Source organism: Bombus bifarius, unplaced genomic scaffold (assembly GCF_011952205.1).
Source record: "Bombus bifarius isolate JDL3187 unplaced genomic scaffold, Bbif_JDL3187 scf7180000010271, whole genome shotgun sequence".
Lineage (NCBI taxonomy): Eukaryota > Metazoa > Arthropoda > Insecta > Hymenoptera > Apidae > Bombus > Bombus bifarius.
This window is the reverse complement of record NW_022885586.1, coordinates 1,126,271-1,147,548: the sequence shown is the minus strand read 5'-3', so window position 1 is coordinate 1,147,548 and position 21,278 is coordinate 1,126,271. Positions and strand designations below refer to the sequence as shown.

The following is a 21,278-nucleotide window of genomic DNA, read 5'->3' as shown; positions in this document are numbered from 1 at the left end:
ATACGTATCTGGTCAATGGTCCGATACAACGACGTCGATAATGAACTATATCTCTTTTTCTTATTTCACAAATTACTTAACCTCAACGCGGGCAATTGGATACCTAAGTACCCATTCCTATACTTCTTTTAACAACTTTCGTATTTCCCTGTCAAAATGTGTTTCGCATGTTTCCCATATTTTTACGTGGAAAATGTAAAAGTTCTCAGTACTCGACGGTAAACTTCAAACCCGTTTAAATACTCGTTAGATAACCCTTGCATAAGGCTTAAATAAAGAATCGTTCGTTGTACGAGATATTGGAGGAAAATTTGATCGAGTGTAATGTTTTTATTTCGAATGAGCGATTAAATAGTCGCTATATCTGTCGGTGGAGCGGTGGTTACATTCAGCAACCATGGAAAGCGTTTCGTATTTTTGGCCTGGCTAAAAGCTTGGCAACAACTGGATAAACCACGAAGGAAGTGTCCTACACATAGAGAAGGGGATAGAGTGGATAAGGGTATGGCAGAAGAAGGGGTAAAGGAGGAGAGGAACAGAGTACGAGGAGTATCGAGTAAAAGGGAGGAGAAGGAGAAAGATAGAGCGAGTGAAACGTCGAGACGTGGGCGGAGGGTAAGTTGCTAATTAGAGCCAGATTAAACGCTTGTCTGGGGAACCATTTTCCTTGCCGTTCCTCGCCGTACCTCGCCCGTACCTCGCAGTTCCTCGGCATGCTCGGTAGAGGACGAGTGCGAAGAGGAGCTTGCCGTGCTCCGGAAGAGTAGGGGTGGAAAAAAGAGGAAAGTAGGCAAGGGTGGCTAAGGTTGCAACATGGAGGGGATAACTCGACTCCGGTTGGAGGCAGGACCGAGCTTAATGAAAAGTGTTTGCCCCGTAAAAGTTAAGATTAATTGGCGCTCGGGGGATGGTTACCGCGGTAATCAGCCAGTGCCAGTGGTTTTCAAACGTAGCGTACTTGTTTCGCGTTACATCGTATTTTCTTTACAATTTCGTATATCTTTCGCCATTCTTTTCATCCTTATCGTTCTTCCAATTTGATTTCTACACTTTAGTTACGTCAATCCCATCTCTTCTTCGATTTCGTCTTAGTAACAATGTACATAAGTATATTCGTTATTAACGATCCGATCATCGCGTAACGCGCGTATAACCTAAATAAGTTCGATCGATACGATATTCGATCAGATGAAATTGATTTTTAAGAGGTCGAGCCGAACGTAACGGCAGCAGGCTGGTTCCGTGGTTTTCGCGGTTTTCGTTTAACGAGTTATACGCGTGTACATGCATGTATTATAAATTACGAACTTGAAACGGAATTGTCTTCGTTCCGCATCGAGATAACGCAGTTTTCTATTATTTCGGTTGAGCGTTGCTGAAACGAGAGGTTAATTTGGCGACACCTAGTTTCATTAACAACGCCATTAAAAGTAATGGGCGGTGAGGGCCGAACTTGACGATGCGGCCACATGGGGGCCGGAAGATTCTAATTAGGAGATAGACCTCGAACCGTAGCGTAGCGAGAGTCGAAGAGCGAAAGAGTCGGAAAATCGAATGGATAGCGTTAGGAAAATAAAAGGGAACGAAAAGGAAGAGAGGGAAAAGAAAGGAAAGCACAGGGAAAACAGATATTATTGAAAAGAAACGCCGAATTGTCTAAGTAGACAGGTAAATAGTAAATAGATTGGGGTTAGGTTGAGGTTAGGTGTATTAAATACAATATTTACAACGATTTCTTGTCCAACGATAGTCGATCGATGGATTTGTTCGTAATTGAATATCGTCGATGAAATAAAGACGCGATCAACGGTAACGTGGAAAAATATCCTGCAGTCTACCAAACGAAAATGTTCTGTTTTTACGAACCAGTATAAAAACTTGATACGACCATCGTTTAAAATCTATCGTTATTTCTTGATAGTTTATCAATATAGTCATGATAATACTTGTATCACGCGGTACGAGACCTTTCGTACATGTATAAGTTTCTAAAAAATATTTTCGTGGCTCGCCATACGCGTATGCAGTTGAGAAATTGAATATAAAGTATATATAGGTGACTAAAGGTAAAAATGAAACACGTACGAATATTACACGCGCATGTACATATAGCTCTATCGGTTTAGAATTCCTTTTAGATAAATCTCTGTAAATGCTTATATTGTATCACACTGATACGTTACACATTATCGAATGATTATCACACCTTTCGGTTTTCGTGTTTCAGATTTCGTGCCTTGTGTTACATGTTTCACGCGTTCCCTCCAATACTTTGTACCGTTCGAATTAAACAGAATCTAGCGAAGGGGATAAAGTACGATTAAGAGGATTTACATATACACAAAAGCCGTAGCAAATCGATACATGACACCAATTAAGATTTATCTATCGCCAGCGATACCTAATCAAAGCATTAATCGGACAATCTTATCCCTGCGATAAGAACAGATGAATTAACCATCAAAACGTTAATTACTTTTCAGTTTGGCACCACTAGACTTTAGAACGATATTTATCCTAAATCGTTATCGTTAAATATAATTTCGAAATTTACGATGATCCGGCTAATTACGATTATCAACCGTTTAACTTTGTCAAATTGAACTTTGTATTGGGCAAAAACACGCAAATACGTTTCACGTGAATGGTAGTTACGCGCGTGTACGCATCGACGTTCGCAGGTTCCTCGCACATTGGCCGATTTTTAGCTACGGTACACGAACATCGATAAGATGTAATATAAATTAACGAGACGCTAATAGCCGAAAGTATGTAACACGTGCTTACGTTGTTGAGTTAAAAATAATTATTTCAAATTACGATCTGATCTTTTCTAGATAATAATCGAGCGACACGATATAACGACACGAGTCGGTGCGTATAATAATTGTCGGGACGAGCGGCTTTCGGAAACCTTGGATTTTCTCGAAACACGGTAAGAGAGGAAAAATAAGCTTGGTTTATCGTGACGGAGCATAATCATGGGTTGAAAATTTTTCTGTTTGCTCGACGACCGAGGTTGAAAGGTGCTACCTGCGTATACGTGCAGGCGCAGGCGCATATTAAACGCACGTTGCATCGCAAACAGATCGTTGCCACTTGCGTCCATTTCTCAACCGCTTGGATAATTTTTCGAATTTCCAGTTTGTCCGAGAACAGGCGAGCTAAAAGCGCAGCAGGATACAGGATCAAGGATTCGCGAGAAACGCTGGGCAACTATTTTCAACAGCAATTACAACAGAATGCTGCAAGCCCGATACTTATCAGCTACCAGATTCGATGGATGGAGATATTTTAATAGAAATGGATAACAACGTTGGCCGAAGAGCAAACAAAATACGAACGTAGCCCATCGATCTACGTTTGGTAGACACGGGTTGGTGTATTAGGAGGAACGTTTAAAATTTTTATTTCGTATACGTACGTTGAACGTGCTCCGATCCTTAAGTAAATATTCTTCCCTCTGTGTTATTTGGTTAAAAAGCGGTCACCGGTGAACTAGTACCGTTTGCCTTCGACTCGTATTCGGTTATGCTGCGATTTGTCAAGAGTATACAAGGAATCATAACAAGCGTGAAAGATACGGCGATCTGTCATTTTTTTACGCGCAACTAGTTTATCCGTATAAATTGTCGAAACGAAAACAAATCGACTTACTAGGAAAAAGAGTAAAAAAGTGATTTTATTCTTGATCGGGTAACGAAACACGGGCGATAAAACGCGCGTATCATCGAGGCGAGTAAATAAGACGACAATTGGCAAGATATTAACATTCCGAAGATCGACGTTCCTTCGCTGGTTCTACGGATTCCTTTTTAGAGAAATGGGAAGAAAATTTCATCGAACAGATCATTTTTTTTTTCTTTTTTTTTTTTTTTTGGTACGCCCACCCTTGTTTCCCCTCGGACTTTCCTCCCCTCCTTCTAGTTTTTTATAAGTATACCAGGAATCAAAATCAATGTCTCGATAAGGGAACGATATTTGAGAGGGCTTAGATACGTTGAACTAAACGCGGTTAAAAACGAATAGATTTTTTATCAGCAGGATAAGCAAATGCGTTGTAGGACCCACGTAAAATATCGCGGGACAACCGATAACAGACCGATTACTTGAAAACTGGGTGTGATACCTATTAGGCGGCTATTAGCTGCTCGATAAGGCGACAGATATCACCGATATTTCCTTGGAAAGAGTCACGAATTTCATACGATCGAACGAAACGTAGATGGGCTTGAACGCCAGCGGAACTTTCATTTATCGTTGATTCTATCGACTCGATCAACTTTTCCTAAATTCCAAACGATTAAAACCGTTGGTACCCGTCGTGTCTCTCGCTCGCAGCCTTCGCACGTAAACTCGTCGTTGGTACTTTCGCGTTCTTACCAAACGTTATCCAATTATTTTTAGATTATCTTATTCCATATACGCGTATACACAAATGTAACGAAAATCGAGAGATCGTTCATCCACCTCCGTTTTCTCTCGACCGATCACGTACCAGCAACTGCACATATCGGTTATCCTTAGCGTATTCCGTGCTCGTCGTTGTTGGATCGAACGAAAATCTCGTTTCATAAGAGAGAATCCACTCTCCGTCTCTTCTTGCTCTCGTTTCCCATCTTCCTCTCCTGCAGTCCTCTTGCCGCCGCTTCCAGTACCGCCTTTTCCTCTTACTTCGTCTCTCGTCACTTCCACTCGCAATTCTATTTCTCTCTACTCTTCGTAACTTTGCCTCTTATTTCCCTCCCTGTTCTTTCTTGTCTCCTCGTCTCCTCGCCTACTTTCATAAGAGACGGATCGAACGAGATACAGATCTTGCTCCTTGATACGCGAGCAGCGTGCAACTCTGCCCTCTTTAATTAAAGCGCAGAGATGGCTTGAAATCTGATTTCTGGATTCGCGAAACTTGACGTTTCCTTCGGCTCTCGAAACTATTAGGATCCAAAGTTTTTTATTTTTTCTCTTTCTCTCTTTCTCTCTCTCTCTCTCTCTCTCTCTCTCGATCGAACGAAACACCTGTTTCGTCTAGACAGGGGAAAATTGGCGAGAAGGAACATTTTCAGTAGCTGAAATTTATTACGACGAACGTAGAATGAAACGTTACGTCTCTTTTTGCCACGTAACCGACTACGCTACCGTTACGCTATCGGACAATTAAAAAACAAGCGTAAAGTCTGAGCACGAGCCGAAAATGAATTCGCGCGTCATCGAGATAGCCTCGTGAGTGGTTCAAATTATCGTTTAGCCGGGTCTCGAAGGAGAAAAATTTCGACAACTCGGCTACCAGATGGAACGTTTTACCTAAAGAGGGCAGAACTGGATGCTGGTTTCGCGCTGGAAATGCGACGCCCGGGGATTCAGGCTGCGAATGCCCGAGCCTCGAAGCTCGCCGGTATTCGCAGTGGCTTGGCGATGTCTGCGTCGAACGCTCGCGAATCGAGAATCGTCGTGGGTGGCAGCGATCGCGAATCGAGGAACTCGCAGCGAAGAATTAGAAATCACGAGTCGGCAGGAACTCGGGCAACTCCGATACTCGACATCCGAGGTTAGAGAACCGATGACAGAGATAGAGAAACAGATGGCGAAGCAGAGGGGAACAAAGGGGATGGTGTAGGCGTGGCAGAACCGCGAGCTTTGCCGCGATAGGCGTGGCAGAATCGACTGACCGCGGATACGCAGTAGCAGAGGGGAGCGATTTTCCCGTTACGGACACGCGGTTCCTCGCGACGTCACTTTGTGGTGCGGCGTCGAGCTAATCGCTCGTATCGCCGGTCGAAATCAAAACCGGTCGTTGATTCGTTCGTCGCTGAAAAACGCACGCGTTTCGCGTCGGTGAACGATCGGTGATCGGTGGTCGTACGTTTGCGTTTCGTTTCGAACACGATAACCCGGAAGACGGACAGAGTCGCGTAACGTAATCGCACATCGCGTGCAACATCCGCGATTCCGTATTAAAGGGTGAGGTTGGTTGAATTGGCCGGTCGGTCGGTCGGTTGTGCGGTCGTTCGATCGATCGATCGAGTCCCGTACGCCGATCAGAAGTCGATCGGCCACAGCGATCGACCATCGATCGATTACCGTTCCAGTTGAATCGGTTGGACTTGACGTATTTCTATCGACGCTCGAGAACATTTAGACGCGTATGATCGAGTCTCGCGCGGTTAGCGAGAAAACGCGGTCGAAATTGCAAGTGATAGACGATCGATCGAAAAGTAGTGTTCGCGAAGGGGCCCGACACCGATACCAAGTATGTACTAACCGATCGATTTGAGGAATTTCGCACGGTCGCTAAACCACGAACCAGGTATGCATTACAACGCCCAAGGGATCACGGAGGACTCGTACCTGCGACAGAGGCAACAGGAACATCAACAGCAACGACAACAACAGACGGGTCAACATACCGGCTACTCCGTACGGCAGAAGGGCCGCGATCGTTCGTGTTCACCGAGATCGGATGAAGTGCGGTCGCCCGGCTCCGAGGTGAGAGGAGAGACTGCTATCGGATCTCCGGAAAACATACGCTTCGTGGAAAACGGCTCTCCTTCGGAGCTCGGTGAGGAATCGCGAATGTCGAGGTATCGCGAAGAGAACGAGGCGAAGAGACCTTCCTTCTCGAAGCAGGAGAACGAGTCGGCGGCGAGTTTCTTTCGAGACCCGGAAGACACCGGTGTAAAGTGTTTCACCGAGGAAATGGTATCGGCGGTGGCGAGTCACTACAGAGAGTCGAATAACTCGCCGGGTAGAATCTCGCCGCAGGAATACGCGGTTCACTCGACCGACAGACGTCACAGTTCCTTTGGGAAAACGTCGTTCTGCATCGACGCGTTGCTCGGTCGGGCAACTGGGAAACCGGAGAGTCTGGACCACGAACGATCCGATAGACCGAACCAAAGATCGCTGTTCGCAACGCGAAATTCTGTCATCGACGCGAGCCCCTGTTTGACGAACTCGTTGGTCCGTGGCCACGATCGAGAATCCTCCTGCACTCTAGGAGGTGTAAGCGGAGCCGCTGGAACCGGCATCGTTACCGGTACTAACCTCGGTACTCGCGCTTGCACCGGTGCAGGCGAAACCGAAACTGCGAGCGCAGTTGGAATCGGAGTTGCGGTCGGCGTTGGTAATGGGACTGCGCTTATCGGCGCTGTTAGAACGGACGAGCAGAGAACATCATCTTCCCTCGGAGGCCTTTTGCATCCGTTCGACAGAACCGTCGTCCAACACGGACTCGCTTCGCCGTCGAACTTACAAGTTATTCGCGATCCAAGTGACAGACAAGATATTCGTGACCGATCCGTACGCGACGCTCATTTGTCCGGTATTCGCGTGGAATCGATAGAAGAAACGACGAAAACGCCTTTCAAAGGAGAAAACGCTGGCATCGGTAACGGAGGATTTCGAGTGGATCGGTTGGAAAATATCGAGGACGACGGTTCGATCGAGGTTGATCCTACGAGAACGGGAAGCGCCAGCTCCGGAAGCAACGCGAGCCATAGTCCCATCTCCAGCCCTCCGATTTCCCCTGGATCGGAGGAACCCAGTGGCAACGCTATCCCTGGTAATCCGAATTTACCGAGTGGCCATTATAGCGCGCTCGGTAGCAACGCGGGAGTAGCACGACAAAATCAAGCGCTTCTCTTACATCCAAGTGGTCCCCTCATACATCCCGGAGGATTATATTATCATCCTGCCGGTGGTAGCGCGTTTCATTCGATACACAAGGAAGGTCAACCCGTCGGACATTCGCAGAGTGCCGGTGCTCATCCTCAGCAGCATCACATCCATCCACTCCAACTCGAGTGGTTGGCTAGGACTGGAATGTTGTATCCGAGGTTACCCGCCGATTTAGCCGGTGAGTTAGTAATCTTACCAAATGCCCTGCTTCGTCTCTAATTCTTTCACACTCGCCGAGCATCCAGTCGTTTCGTATCGATCTTTCATCCATCGAACACGAATTTCACATTTTACACTTCAGATTACGACCTTCTACGTTTCACGCAGCGAATTTTCTTGTACGCGCGCTATCGTTGATAGCTATCCGAACGCTTGCCTGCTTTTCACGAGATACGACGTTTAATTTGAAAATTACGAGCAAATCGAGTCGCAGTTATTTTATACTTTGTAGGTAATTGGCCGACTCGATTAAATCGATTTTTACGATAGACGATACGGAGTAATAAAACCGATACGATAATACTCAAAGATACGTCAAATTTCCAAATTTCTCTCATCTACTTACCGCCAAACTTCTCGTTTTAACGTTTCGAGGACGAAGATCCGAATTCTCGCTCGGGTTTCAATTCCGTGGTCGTACGCGTAGGAATACGAATTTGCATAAAAATACGCAACTTAGTCATAATTAATAATAAAAATACGTCTTGAGAGCAGATATGGAACATTTGTAAAACACGATAATCGGTGATAACCGATATAATCTCTTCACCTCGAAATCGAAAACTCTCTCCTTCTCGGCTTAACGTGCTTTTATCGTCTTTGCTCGTGTTCATTACGATATCGATCGTCTTAAGCGTAAATTAAACTAGAATTTTCATATATTTAAACGTAAGTAGGTAGATTAACTACTACCCGTAACAGCCTTATAAACATTCTGTCCTCCTCGTTATCTGAAAATAATACAACCTAGGGAAGGCTAATTAATATTGTAATTGTTTCACAAATCGTTTCTAAATTATAAATGACGTGCGATAGCAAGGCTGCGAAAAGTTTTAAAGATAGAAAGTCTGTTATCGTTCAGATTATTCGTTACGCTATTAGAAGGCGAGACAATACCATTTCGTGTTTTTAAAACGTCGACCAAACTACCGTGGTAATATCTGTCGTCTAAAATTGATATATATCGATGGGACAAAATTTGTTTGGAACACTAATGTTCAACGTTACCCTGACGTACGAACAACGTCATAAAATAGATCGACAGACTGCTCGTACGATAGGTAGATAACGAATGTTTACATGCTTAATGTAACTCTTTACCATGCTATATTGACTGGCTACTCCAGTTTTTAGGTTGGTTGTCAAATGATAACACAGAGGGACAGTTTCGCAGCATACTGTTGAAAATACGTATCTGTACCGTTCATTTCGAAATATAACATCCCTTATTTCAAGATATCGGGAAATTGTTACAGCCCTGATATCTTACGCTCGCTTCCACCTGCAGCAGTGTTCAAAGAGCAAATAACAAACATCACCGAACTCTGTATAAATGTTTGCAGGACCGTAAGACACAAACACCGAAGGAAACCCTTTTACACGACCGAGTTAACGTCATTGGCGAAATTTTACGAATCGCCAATTATAAATTATCTGTACACGATCGAAATAAACACAGAAGGGTGGTTTCGTAGAAAATTCTAGAATCGTAGAATTATCGGGGAGACTTTGATGATCGTAGAATTATCTGTAACCCGTAACTTGCCACTCGTCTGTTCGCTGATATTATTTGGTACGCAATTAGCAAATTATCGCGCGAGAGGGTCCTGATAGCGCAGAAACGTCACGAGAATGCCGGAATAAATAACAACGAGGTTCGAAGGAAAGATGAAGAAGAGTATCCGGCGAATAGAGAGGATCACGAGAGAAAGGAAGATGATTCCGGTTACTACTACGGTAAATTTCACGCTTAGAAAAAAGAGAGTGGTCGCGTTGTCCAGCCAATCAGTCGAAAGCTTTTATCGAACAAATTGGTCAGTGAACGTAGCGAACCAGGATGCCGAGATGGACCGAATCCGAATAAACGAGAATAGAAAGAGAGGGAAAGAGAGAAAAATGGGGGAAGAGCGGGAGTAAACGGAACGCGATTGTACGTGTATATGCGTGTGTATGTGTGTGGGTGTGTGGGTGTGTGTGTGTTTTAGAGCGAGAGGGTGGAAGAGAGGGAGAGAGAGAGAGAGAGAAAGAGAGAAAGAGAGAAAGAGAGTGAGAGGTGTTCGGAGCGAAGTGCGGGGTACTTTCTGTCAGATGATCCTGATTGGTAGTTGCCGAGCAATCCAACGTCGACGAAAAAGGCGAAAACCCGATAGCGTAAAACGAGCAACGGGTACAAAAAAAGCGGTCTCGCGGAATAAAATAAAACGGTTGCATTCAGCCCCACCTGAAGCGGCCGTTATCGCGTCGGCAGGGAACACGAACACGACTTGTTAAAAAATTGCTGGATGGGAGTATCGTCCCGTTCAGCCCTTTCTCCTCCCCTCCATCCTCCTCCTCCTCCTCCTCCTCCTCCTCCTCCTCCTATGTCCACCGTCTCTGTCTGCCGTTTCTCTCTTTCACCTGTAGTCTCGCATTCTCGTATGCTCTCGACGTTATGTAAATAACGATGAGTACGCGACTCAGCGGCTCGGCACGGTGAGCTGACACGGGAAGGGAGAGGCAGGGTGGAAAACAGGTAGACGCGAGCTTTTATTTGTGGAATATTTGTCGCGCGTTATACCAACGACGATATTCCAACAACACCGTGTTTCATCTATTTTGAGTCGAGCTTTGCAGTATCGAAATTTAACTAGTGCGATACCGGTGGCTGCCGGCTAACTCGCGATCTTCCATCCTCGGCGTATCCCAAATCCCGATATCTCTACCTCGTGTACACTAAAAACGGTTTCCCGTGTCCCCGCGTGTCCATCCGCCCGATACCAGTTTGCATTCGGATTAATCGAAATCGACCGAAACGACTTTTCAACTTGCGCGATATCCACGCCAGTGTTTAACGTGCGAAGGTTTTTAAGCCTGGCATCTTCTTTTCGCCACGCCGTTAATAACGATCGAACAGCTTTCTGAAAAAAAGGAAAAGACCCACGGATCTATGTAAAATACATGGATCTTGTCTTTGATTATCGATTCGCGCTTAGCTAATATTAAAAATATACAAGTGAAACGTACCACGTAATCTGGCCGATTCTCTCGATTTTCCAACGATCCTATTGATTGTCCTACAACGTGTACGTGTAAAGCAATACGTGTAACGAAAAATGACAGGGTAAATTAAACGACGAGTAACACGAAGAAGAAACGAGAGATAAAATTTACAATGTAAATAGAAGAATAGGATAAGACTATGAGATACTTCGATTAATCGAAAAGCATCGAAAAAGAGAAAGATGATAATAATTCATATAATATTAGACGTCGTCGCACCGGATTGAATTTCTCAACAGTTCTTTGGTCTCGTCGATTTTCCGTTCTCCGAATTCACCAAGAACGTGGAACGAGATTCGCTTTACAAGTTACGGTGAAAAAATAATGGCGGAAGATGTCGAAGAGATGGTAGGAGGTCTGCCAACAAAAGGGGATGATACCCGAGAGATGAAGCACGCGAAGGGTTGGCGGATGATTTAATTAGTTAATTGTGCGTCATTCATCCGTCTATTCATCCCCTTCGCCCTTCTCTCCACGATAGCATAACGCCGACGCAGACGTTCTAAGGTTGCCATGGAAACTCCACGGACTTACATAGACCGTTCCAACAGCTAATTTCGCTCATCTTTGAAACAATCCAAGAACGCAAATCGCTTTTTATCTATCTGTATGAAATGTCTCGTAACTTTAACCAGTATCGATGTTTTTCCTTTCTTCGTTGCGAGGAGATCGGAAAAATAAAAAAAACGCCTAATAACGATTATATCGTAGTACATATTGTTTTTGAGTCGAATTTCGATAGAAATCGAAGACCACGAGCGAAGGTTGTCATAATTTCTAAGTATATTTTCTGTTTTTCAAAGAGGAGCTTTAAGATCCTCGTATTGGGAAATTTAAAGATGGACAGTAGATAACGCGCGAAAGTGTATAAAATACCTACGACGCGATACTCGTTATAGCTTTTAATGGTTGGAACGATAGTCTGAATTTGCATAAACATTCGCGGTTTACGTATTATCGAAACTATCGTTTCCCTACATTTTCGGGTTAAACGTACGATTTGGTCATCCTCCTGAACGTGTAAGAGATCATTGTCGTTAGTCGTGCTACCGAGCGTTCGAGCCTCGACGAAAATCGTGTCGATTCCGACTTAGTACGTCGTACGCTCGTTACTTTCTACTACTATTATTCTATCAAAGTATATGGACGTTCGCGTCAAGCGAATAACACGTCCTCCCTTGATAAAGCAGTCTCGAGCTGTTTGAATTAATCTCGACGAAGCTTTTCGCGATATTGTATACGATATCGTCGATGATGGTTGAGAAATGAGAAACCAGCAATTAATTGCACACCGACGTACACATATGGGAAAGATGGTGATGTGCATAAACGTGAGCGCGCGCAGACACGCTATATACGCGTACATAGAAATCGGAAACGCGTATGCAGAGTGTGTAGGAACGTTAGTAGATAGATACATGGAAACACGTTGAAAACGTCTAGTGGCGTTGCAGTAGCGGTCGCGTCAGTCTACCTGTCTATAGGCATGTAGGCGGTAATGGTGTTTCTGAATTAGCTGCCAGCTAGTTTGGCCGCCCGCAAGCAAACAGATCTTGGTTACCCGATGTGTAACGTTCCACGTTCGCCCAAACCATCCTATATCTCTATGATCTGGTCTGATCGCGCCGTAGCCACATGGTCTCGTGCAAACGATGACACGAGAGCACAGCTTTCCGTGTACACGTCGTGTATAAATATGACCGTGTTCGATGTACACCACCGGCTGACGAAAGTAGTCGAAAACATAGAAACTTTTACGTTCGTATCGTATGCGTTGTACGAAACAATTGCAAGTTTCATTAGCGCTACAACGAGACACACGTTTGTCTTGATTGTGCTGACCGAATCGGAAACTAGATCGGAAGCGTACATAACGATTACAAGACGTTCGTTTGATAAAAACTCGGTACATAGCACGAACACTCGTCTTAAGCGTAGAATACGCGTTAAATAAGGTTCCACCGAATATCGAGATTCATCAATAAAACGAATAATCCTGCTATACGAAATATACGCTTGTACCAAGTATCTTGTAATTTTTAACGCGTTACATCTTAATCGCTGCGGATGTCGTGATTGTTTTAATTTCGTGGGAACACGTTCCAAGTGAAACATCAGGAAATCGAAATGTCTGTACACGCTCCGCCCTCCTTAATCAAGATAATTAAGATGCCCGAGAAAAATTAAAGCGAGAAGCCGGAATTTTATTCCTAAATAGGTATTCTACGATAGATAATCGTACGATAGATAATCAAGTACATATACAGCGAGAATGGTAACGGATAAAATCGTCGATTCTGCGGATGATTACCGCAACGCCTGGCGTAGTTGGTAGGGGAAGCAGACGCGGAGCTCGTCCAGTTAGTAGTAGCCCGATGATAAAAGTAAATGGTAACGTTCTGGATGTTTATGACGTGATTCGCGGCGAGTTTCACGGAGCGCAGTTTCAAATTAAATCCAACCATTTTGGGTAGAGAAAATAATCTCTGACAAAAGTTGGCCAACTTTTTCCTCGCTCGGTATTCATCTGCCCTCGCCACTGGCTTCCGCGGATCTCCAATCGTATGGCGCAAGTGGAAGCGGGAGTCGATGACGTCTCGCGATCAAGGCTGTAGAGGGATGGTGGATACCCACCGACGTTACCCTCGCCTCGTCTTCGTTCACCTCTGATACGAGGGGTTGAGAATTTGGGGGCGGGTCGTATCGAGCACTCAGGGGCTGCAGGCGGAGCTTCCGCCGCTATACGAGACAAGGAGAGGGAGCAAGATCTGGTGCGAGCGCGCGCGCGCGAACACGCGCCCGGAACGCACGCACGCACTCACGCACGCGTGCACACACGCCCGTTCACACCCATCAAGGGAAACCGAGGAGGGACCAGGGAGCAGGAAAACGAGGAGAACGGGAATGGAGTTACGAGTAAGAATACGAAACTACGGGACGCATCGACGACCAGAGGAATCAGGAGGATCAGAAAATTGCAGTAGAATGGGAAGAAAAGTAACAGGGAAGGGAGCCGTGCATGTACCGACTGTGTAGTAGGATTTACCGCGATGATTGCAACGTAGAAATCGAACGGTGGATGACGATGAGTTTCATTTTATAAGTAGAATAGAGAAATGAGAAGAAAAAGAAAAATAAAGTTACCAGTAGGACTATGGTTCCAGTGAGTGCGCGTTACGACCACTGAAATTTCAGGAACGATGTAACTACTCTTTTTAAGAGTTTATATGCTTGATCGTTTTTAGTATGTTTCATTTTATAAATACGAAAACAGGGAGGAAAGAAGCAGGGATAAAGATACGAATAAGGATAGGAAACTAGAAAAGATCGATAAGATGAACGAGGAGGATCAGGAAATTGCAGTAGAATGGAAGCAAAAGTAACAGGGAAATGAACCGTATATGTACAGACTACATAGGGAAGATTCACTGCGACAATTGACATGTAAAATTCTGACTACTGCCCAATTGAACGAACCTCTGCGCATTAACTCCACCTATTTAAAACGTAAACTTCCATTTAGAAAAATTATGGCTTAGTCCACCTTTGCTCTCAGCAGGTCCATTGTCAATTAGTCTCTTGAAGCTGGTCGTACGTTCTATCGAAATTATATGTTCGTAATCCGTGGCAGAATATTTTTACGGCTCGCGTCGTTTCACTAACGATCGTATTACGTATCGACAATTTCCTTCCAAAATAAATGCAGATCTACAGAACATGTTATTTCATTAACACGACATCGTGTTCAGTTTTGAAATGATAAATAGGACGTCTTGACTAAGACGAACTACCAAATACTTCCTCGCCCTTCGAACCAGACCAGATGCGACAAAGAGAAAACCAAAAGACGATAGTAACGATACCAAATGGAATCACAAATTGGAGAAGTGTGTATTTGGTACAGTAAGAGGTTGAGCCGGGTGGGGGGCGGGAAATATGAGCAATAGTGGGGTAGAATAGCGTTAAGTACAGATAATGGCTGGTGTTTACCGGTATGGTGATCAGCATGATTTAAGAGCAGCCTGGCGTGAAGCGGCTAATAGGACCCCAAATAAATTAAATTATCATGATAAAAGTGTAGCGGGGTGAGAACGACGTTAACCTTAACAGCACCCCATTGCTTCACCCTGCACAGAGGAGCACGAAAATGGTGATTGTCCACTCGATGGTGCGCCGCCCTTCTTGTTTACCGACATCTGTCATAACTTGCACCATTTCTCCCTGGCACCTTCGCACTCGTGCAATTCCAGTGGCTTCCCAACACTATGTATCGATGCTTTCGCTTTTTCATTCGACTTCGCTTGATTTAATCAAAATTCACCGAGGAAACATCGAAGGTAACGAGAGAGAGGAACGAAATTGTTTCTCGAAGACGATTCAGCTTTCTGAGAAAAGAGCCCATAAAACGAAACTGATAATAACTCGATCATTTTGTAACATTGGCTACGTCTCAATTAGATTGAACAGACTGTAATAGTCTTTAAAAAACATCGTTCTTTTCGTATTTACGAAATAGATGAAAGTTTTAGAATTAGAGTACGAACGTTTATGCATTTATCTCGCACGATTTTACAAAGTCTTCTGCACCGAAGTCTGTGTAATCGCACGATTATTGGTTTCGATCAAATTTAACGGAAATATGTAATAATACGAATAGCAGAGAATCGGTAGAGGCGAACAGAAGCGACCGCCGAGATAGCAATTGCGACGGGAACGGAGAAAAAGAAGGAAAATCGTGGAACCATATGTGCTCAGCGGGTGGCAAACCATCTTTCCGAGGGACGATTAATATATCTACGACCGACATAAATAACGAAACCAAACCATAGACGGTTTGTATTTGGAAGTAATATCGATAGCAATATGTTATTATGTACGATATTCGTTACGTTCGATCGTAGAAATTTTTAAGGTATATTTACGTCAAATTATAGCAATTTACTTGTAATTCTCCATATGCGATCACGAACAAATTTTGAACGGTCTACGGTGATCTTGTATGACAAATGTTCAAACGATTTCGTAAGTCACCATTATGCTACGTGTTAAGTACTTATACGATATGCAGGTGCGGTGAAAAGTACGGTGTATCCGCATCGAGATCTTACAACGCGGTTCACCATACTTTTTTCTCCAAACGCTTTCAGCTTACGATGCGACCCACCAATTTACCTACATAGCAAGTGTGTGACCGGCTGTCAATGTTTGTACACATGGCAATGTTTAGTCGCGCGTACAGCCAGATTAATCTGGAACGTGCGATACCCTTATGTCGCTCTTAATCAGCCGCTTAGTCAAACATTCAACACCATGGGCCTGTTTCATTTTTCCGCCTTAGGATGTTGACAGATCGCTACGACGACGATGCGCTCACGCATCAAACATCTTTTCGCGGATAGGCGAAATCTCTGGTCTTTCCTCTTTCATTAGATGTAAGTTACCAGAGCCAACGTTACGTACGGTTTAAATCAAAATTTTCGTTTTAACACAGAATCTTATCGCTATCGATAAGTCAAATGTCGTACAAATTTGGTTTATCGAAATTCTAAGGGACGAGAAAGTGTGTACGATAGAGGGTGTATAGTCTACGTTTATATAAGCAAAATGCAACGCGTCTTGAAGAATACATTGTACGATTTGACAGTGATAATCATCGATCCATCGTTGTTGTTCCCTTCGCGAAGGAAGTCGAATTTCGTTTTGATTTATTGCGCGTATAAAGTCATAAAGAAGAGAAAATCGGGTCTGGCCAAGACCCGTTCATAGGGCTAATCGTTAGGGCGGTCACCCTCGTCTTCTGTCCTTCCCTTTCTACCTTTCCCCCTTCCTATTTTCAACCCCAAATCATAGTATTGCAGCCCAGGGGGATTTACACTGGCGGTAATTGCATTAGCATTCGATGATTTTTATTGGTCTCTCCTTGCGATTAGTATTAATTCGAGCCAACATTATCAATAACAGGCAATACTGATTTTCTTCTATTCCATTCAATTGTGAGCGTCGAACAAGAAGACTCGGAATAACAGACTGCGGAATATTCATGCAAATTCGTGTTTCTATAAACGCGATTAAAAACAGAGCCTGAGAATGACAAAGCGTATATTTTTGCAAATTAAAATCTTTGATAATAGGATGCTTCTCGTATCATAAAATAAAGCGTGTACCGTCCGGACAATGTTTCTTTAAAAAAAAAAAAAGAATTCTTTCGCGTAAAAGAGCCAAGTATGTTAAATATATCCAAATATACTTATCATCGACAGGTTGCGCGGCCCAGCATGCCCTCCTTGGAAAAACGAGAAGGCCGAGAACCGCTTTCACGTCGCAACAGCTACTCGAATTGGAAAAACAATTTAGACAGAACAAGTACCTTAGCAGACCGAAGAGATTCGAAGTGGCCACTTCGTTAATGCTCACGGAAACACAGGTAAACGCTGCTTCATCTGTATCTTTATGAATCGCTACACCAAATCGCTAAACCGAATTAAATCGAATACATGCATAATAGACCAACCCTCGTCCAGCGGAAGCTGATTCATTGTTATCATGAGAGCCGAATATTTTATTCGATAGTCGTACAGTGCGAAGGGAAAGGCCCTTCGCTCCCGCGTGATAACCAAATTTACTTAGAAAATAAAATCGTTCGTATAATTTGACAGAGTGATAATGTAACATAAATGCACGCGAAAAAAATATGACGATTTTGAAAGTAACAAGGGTGAACTATCTATATATGGTATGTGCATGAGCCAGAATTGACCCAGCCTTTGCTGTTCGAGGGTTAATAGCTTCCTTAATCGCTTCAAATTCATTCTCTCTTTTAATTTCTTCTTTTTCCTTCTAGTTTCCTTCGTCGTTGCTCTTCTTCTTTTTCTTGCTTTCTCCTTCTTTCTTTTTTGTTTGTTTCACTTAAGGAAAGACGCGGCAATTCGAGTCGTCAGTATAGTAAAAAAAAAAAAAAAACGTGGGTGTAAAAAAAGAAAATGGAAGAGAGAATGAAGAAAGGGAAAAAGCCTCCAGAGAAATCGGTGAAATAATCCAGGACCCTTCTCCTTTGCCGGGGCGAACGTGAACGAGCGAATCTCTTGCATAGTTCAACAACTTAAACATAACTTTGAAGCTTACGTGTTCTGACGGATCGCTCGGCAAATAGCAACGAAAGTCTGAATTATGGGAGACTGAGTCCCTGATTTGTTTCGATATTCAACTGATTCAAGTTGAAGCATTTAGTTTCCGAATTGTCCGGTCGTTGCGTTTCCTCGTCACATCGTTCCTTCATCTTCCCCTTATGGTATCGACGAAAGGAAGGAAATGCATGTCCAAGTATATTAATACTCGTTAATACTAAATCTAATTAATCGTGATATATTCGATACACGCTATCGATCACAAGTATCAGGACAATTACGAGAAACAAGATAAGCTGGAAAAATCTGTAGAAACTTACTAAAACATCAGGGATTATTAGGTATTTCGCTTGAAATCAAGATAATAAAAATCAGAGATCGAAAGAATTATGGAACTTTTTCATAGATCTCATTTAAAACGTGTACCGCGGAACATTTTTTAGAAAACGTTCTCGCATTACAAGTTCCGACGAGGACAGATGAAAGATAGTTGTTGAAAATAAAAGTGTTAGTTTCGACAGAACTTGTAAAATACGAGAATAGCAATTTTTCTACGACAGGAAAGATATTTTGTTCGTCGATATTAAAAATGTTCTCAATAGTATCGCGATAATATCGAATAATTATTACGATTATCGATATTCTGAATATGTTATTTGTTTGTAATATTTATGCAGATAATTCACGTTTCGTAGCTTGCTTAGCTTTAAATCGTTAAAAAATGTTACTTAGGTATTATTCTTGACAAGAATACTTGTCTTCCCCTCATGTTACGACTTTCGTACCTTTTACTCGACAAACATATGAATAATTCGATATTATATCGTTAAATAAAGATAATATTTGATAATTCGCTACTTTTATTCACTTTATGGAACATTTTTTAATACACTTCCTAGAGTATCAGCTTCATGAGAATTTTAAAGAAGTTCCTAAGGGTAACATCTCTTTCCATCAAAATTTCACAGCTCGAACAGAGTTTTTTTTTTAAAAAGCGAAAGATAACTGTTTATTTAGATCTCTGATAAAAATCTCATCGATTCTAATTAATAAATTTGCTTGACAATAAAATTCTTATCAATTATAAGCGATAAACATCTAATATTCGATCGCTTTCAAATGTTACCAACTCTATAACCCAATTTCTATGATCACGAGAATGGTGTCTGGTTACAGCACAGTTACGGTACAGATTGTAAAATTTTAAAAACTTTCCTACCATATACGTTCTATATATTCATAAAAATTTTCGAATACTTTCGTGAGTGACTGTAGCTATTATCGCGAGAAGAAAGCACGTTTCTTTCCTCGAAGGGTGAAGACGTACTAGGGCTGGGAACGAGACATCAGGGAGGTTCAAGCACGTGATATGTTGTCCAAAGGATTTACACATCGTTCTCTTGTGGGATTCGGCAAGGAAATATCGAGTCCATGTACTTAGGTATATTTGCAGCGATTTAAGGGGTCGTATTGTATCCTATACGCGACTACAATTTTTTCGCATTCGAGCGATACGATTCAGTGTCGTGTTTCAGTACTCCGCTGTACCATAGTAAAAAGCAAACTTCTTCGTTACTTTAACGTTTTTATAGACGACCTTCCTTTTTCTTCTCCACGTCCATTTACTCGAACGTCACTATGCACCCCATGGATAATTGCCATTAAAATTTATGTATGAGCAATGTGTGTTAAAATTCAGGTGAAAATCTGGTTTCAAAATCGACGAATGAAATGGAAAAGGAGTAAAAAGGCACAACAGGAGGCGCGGGCGAATAATAAGGTCGAGGACGGAGGAAACGTGAGAAGCAGCGAGAGGGAAACTGGCGGTGATCCGAATCCAAATTCGCCGAGTCCGCAGGAGGATAGCAAAGGTACTCTACAAGAAACGCAGAGGAACGCGACCGAACTTCAGGAGCCGCTTTATCGACCTTACGTGGTATAAAACTCTGACCAAAATGATCGACCCAGTGGTGTGCCAAATGTGAACCAACCGATGTAAGTTGCTGCTTGGCGTCATTTTGTCGATTAAATCTCTTGTTGATATCTTTGATACTTGGTGTGATATGTTCGATCGTTTCTCGAGTGAATTTTTAATACTACGCAATAACAACAACAACAACAACAGTAACATCGTTAGTCGATCGAAAAACGGAGAGATGTACGTGCAAAAAGGATTCAATGGCAAATCGATCGATTAGATTTCACAAACAAATCGCAAATAGAGTCGCGTGCATGTATGATGTAAGTATCGACTTATACTGTACGCATGCTGGTGTAACATGGCAAAACTCGTATGTAAATATAGGGAACAATACGATGGATAATGCACGCATATACGCACACACGCATAAATACACAGCAGCTCGTAGCTACAAAAGTATCTTCAAATTTTCAATTCTTATAGGAGGTACGAGGTACAAAATGATTTTTACACGAACCTCTCAGAAATCACACCGATCGATTCCGCTATTTTTTTTTTATTAATTTTCCAATTTCATTTCTCATTTCAATTCTGAAGAATCGATTAAATTCGTAAGTTCCATAGGTTTATTCGTAACTGACGTACGTTATCGCGTAAAAGCGTATCGCGAGAAAATTACACGAATAACGATAGATTGTAAGGTAGACTTAAAAAATATCAAGTTCATTCGTGTGACTTCTGAGTGACTAACGCGTAACGCGATAGAGATAAAAATTGAAAATCTCTGGGTGGTTTCGTAAAGTGGATTTAAAAAACGGTGTTCGTAACATCGTCGCTTACTTCTCAGATTTATCAAGTTCATTGATGTGACTTCTCAGTGACTAATACATAACACTGTAGATAAAAATTGAATGTTTCTGGGTGGTTTTGTAGTTATGAGACGCAGTGTACACAAGTTCGAGCCCATGTCAGACCGGTGCATGCGCACGATTGCCGTTATCAGCAGCGATATGCCTAGAAAATTAATCGAATCCTCTTTACGGTGTTCCCCCGAGTCGTTTTGAAATGTTTACATAACGAAGGCTCGTATCAAAGGGAAGAAAAGAAAATATGGCTTATATTAATGGGTATAAAGTGGGAGGAATTATATATATACGCGACGATTCGCAGCAATAGTTGTATAAAACCATCGATTAGAACGCAATGGCTAAGCGCCTTGTGAAAAGATTGAACACTCTTGACTGTAACTCTTCTCCAACTGTTGCTCTAGATCTACATGAATTGAAAACACGTATCTATTT

The 21,278-nt window shown here is 42.8% G+C and overlaps 1 protein-coding gene across 1 annotated transcript; it reads left to right on the top strand.

Moving 5' to 3' along the window:
• The first annotated feature begins 5,246 nt into the window (after nt 1-5,246).
• On the top strand, nt 5,247-20,464 carry LOC117216527. The gene is made up of 3 exons (XM_033463284.1): nt 5,247-7,852; nt 17,193-17,356; nt 19,756-20,464. Exons 1-3 carry the CDS (start codon nt 6,307-6,309, stop codon nt 19,996-19,998), a joined length of 1,953 nt encoding a protein of 650 aa, XP_033319175.1. The 5' UTR covers nt 5,247-6,306; the 3' UTR covers nt 19,999-20,464.
• The last annotated feature ends 814 nt before the right edge of the window (nt 20,465-21,278 follow it).

Coding starts and splice junctions, on each gene's coding strand:
- LOC117216527 (XM_033463284.1), top strand. CDS start 6,307: ATGCATTACAACGCCCAAGGGATCACGGAGGACTCGTACCTGCGACAG. Junction 7,853..17,192: donor GTTACCCGCCGATTTAGCCG/GTGAGTTAGTAA, acceptor TATCATCGACAG/GTTGCGCGGCCCAGCATGCC. Junction 17,357..19,755: donor TAATGCTCACGGAAACACAG/GTAAACGCTGCT, acceptor GTTAAAATTCAG/GTGAAAATCTGGTTTCAAAA.